This window comes from Elaeis guineensis, chromosome 10 (genome assembly GCF_000442705.2).
Source record: "Elaeis guineensis isolate ETL-2024a chromosome 10, EG11, whole genome shotgun sequence".
Lineage (NCBI taxonomy): Eukaryota > Viridiplantae > Streptophyta > Magnoliopsida > Arecales > Arecaceae > Elaeis > Elaeis guineensis.
In genome coordinates this window covers 29,821,166-29,823,633 of record NC_026002.2, presented here as the reverse complement: position 1 = coordinate 29,823,633, position 2,468 = coordinate 29,821,166, and the positions used below count along the sequence as shown (strand labels likewise).

Genomic DNA, 2,468 nt, shown 5'->3' with positions numbered 1-2,468 from the left:
AATTTTATGAAGGTGTGGCATGGAATCTGATGGACTGTGTCATATAACAATTTATACAGGAATATGGAAGCATGCGTAGATTTAGAGGTTCTTCTGTGCAATTGGAGAGTCTGGAACTGCACCTTCAAAGGCATTATCGTAATAATTTTTTTTTTCCTTAGATCTCATACCAAGGGCATTTCACTATGATCTATCAGAAGCATTTTGTAAGGCTACTTGGCTCCACTAAGATCCCTATGTGCAGCACACATAGAGTGCGATGCAATCATGGATGGTTGCCATGAAAAAATGGATGGAAATCAAACAACATGCCCCGTGTATGATATGGCCTGTGCTCATAGACTCCTTATTTGATGGCCATCCATCTTCTGATGGTAGCCATTATGGCTGCACCGCATAATGTGGTGTCACATGCGGTCATCTTATCTTCATCCAAGTTTTGTTCGGTGACGAGAGTATCCCTTTAATGAATGGAATTCAGCTGCCTGATTCACGCAGAACTTCTTGAGAATGTCAATTTTACTCAGAAATCTCATGATCATCTTAGCTCAAGCTTCCTTTGTATTTCTTAGGGAATGGTTTCTTTATGGCTCTCTAGCTTTTTTTTTGCATTTTTTTCTTTTAAATTCTCAACATAAAAGATATGATATACCTTATACGTCCAAGTTATGGATATATTGATATGAGATAATTAATATTGTATGATATGTACAAGGTTGGTGCAATCTGGAGTTGTTGCCAGAGTCAAGATGGGTTGTTATACCAAGTAGGTGTAAACATATTTATTGCATGATATGTTGTAGCTGGAATTTAATATTCAAAATTTTGAATTCAATCTCTTACCACTAAGAATTTTTCAAGAAAAAAAAAAAAAAAAGGGCCTCTCATCATACGGAAAGAAGTAAATGTTGCCAACAAACTTAAAAGAAAAGCAAAAGAGAAGGAAATTAAGAACATAGGTAAGAGGTAAAGACACATGCAGAAACATCAATAACAAGAAAAGAACACATATGGCATAGAGCCAAAGACCAGTTCTTAAGCATTTCAGATCTCACAACCAACTTAGATATAGCCACTGCTCCTCAAAGGGAACAACACTAGATGTAGAGGTAGATGCACTGCTTGAACCCAGAAGGATGATATCAACACCATCATTTAATGTTAGGAACCACTGGTGAAGCTTGGTCCAAGGGAGGCACCATTGCCTCCATCTTCTTATCCTCCTCCAGCTCGAAAGCCGACGTCGGGAAGGTCCGGAAAAACCCTGCCAGGCCCTTGCAGGTCAGCTTCCCGGTCGGCGGGTCGTCGACGGAGATTTCATTTAGACTGACCCAAATCAAGAGCTCTTTAGCCTTGACACCAGTCAGACTCTTGATCTTGTACTTCTCCACATAGGCAGTGATCTCAGGGGCATAGGAGACCAGCCTCCCTATCTTCTCAAAGCGATGCTGAATCTTCTTCTTTTGTTTGAGCCAAACAAAGCCAGTCTCCTCCACATGGCCACACTCTATGATGTCCTTCAAGGGGAGGAGACCCCTTGGGAGGCCAACTTCTTGGAGGAGGAACTTGGACTTCTCTTGGCAGATCTCATCTCCATAGTAGACCTCAGCCTTGGCCTTGAGCTCCTCTGTGATTAGAGTCATCTTCTAAGCTCTTTTGTCTCTTTTCAGGTGGGCTTCCTTTGAGTGGGACTCTGCTGGGTGGGGCTGCAAGAGGGAGTGCGAGGGTGTTTACATAAGAAATTGGTGATCAAACTGCCCAGAAGTTTTGAAATAATTTCGTTTGTACCTCTACCCTTCTTATGCATGTGATGATGACGTAGGTGGAATTGTTGGGAGGCAATTTTTGGTATCGCTTTATTTGGACGCATGATCCGAACAAAGAGGTTGAGATTGTCATGGAAAGTATTTATGAAGGGAAAAACGGATGGAACCGGACTTCACGCCCTTTGTCTTTTTCACTTTTCTTTTCATCATGACCAGAAGACAAAGTATTCAAGTCAAAGGAAGAAACATATCAATCAAGCAAAGAGATGCACACTAAATGATACCAACCAATAACAATAAATTTTCTGCCATATGTATCATGGATAACAGTTTTATAGTCTGGAAGAAAATTATTTATAATATTTTTAGTAATTTAATTTTCTGATAGTATATTAATGCGTTAGTCAAAAGAAAAAAAAAATATCAATTAATAAAAAAATATATAATGAATGATATAAATTTTTTTTAAAAAAATAATGAATACTACAGTAACCATTAGCTTCAAAATATCTAAAAAAATATATATATAAATTCATCCTATGCATTAAGTAGGTTACATGCTAGTGAACCCTACATGTTTCTAGTGATCTTTGAATTATGAGTCATGTAGCATGAGATGTCAATCATTGACTACCAATAGTTGGTGGTAGTTGCTTATCCTATTCTTATATTTTATTATCATAAATCTTAGAAAGCAACACT

The 2,468-nt window shown here is 38.2% G+C and overlaps 1 protein-coding gene across 1 annotated transcript; it reads right to left on the bottom strand.

Annotated features, from left to right (window-relative positions):
- Window positions 1-920: 920 nt before the first annotated feature.
- On the bottom strand, window positions 921-1,764 carry LOC105052616 (uncharacterized). Its single transcript, XM_010933479.4, has one exon. It carries the CDS (start codon window positions 1,641-1,643, stop codon window positions 1,152-1,154), a length of 492 nt encoding a protein of 163 aa, XP_010931781.1. The 5' UTR covers window positions 1,644-1,764; the 3' UTR covers window positions 921-1,151.
- Between the last annotated feature and the right edge of the window lie 704 nt (window positions 1,765-2,468).

Bases quoted from the DNA above. Each gene is read 5' to 3' on its own strand.
- LOC105052616 (XM_010933479.4), bottom strand. From the start codon at position 1,643: ATGACTCTAATCACAGAGGAGCTCAAGGCCAAGGCTGAGGTCTACTAT.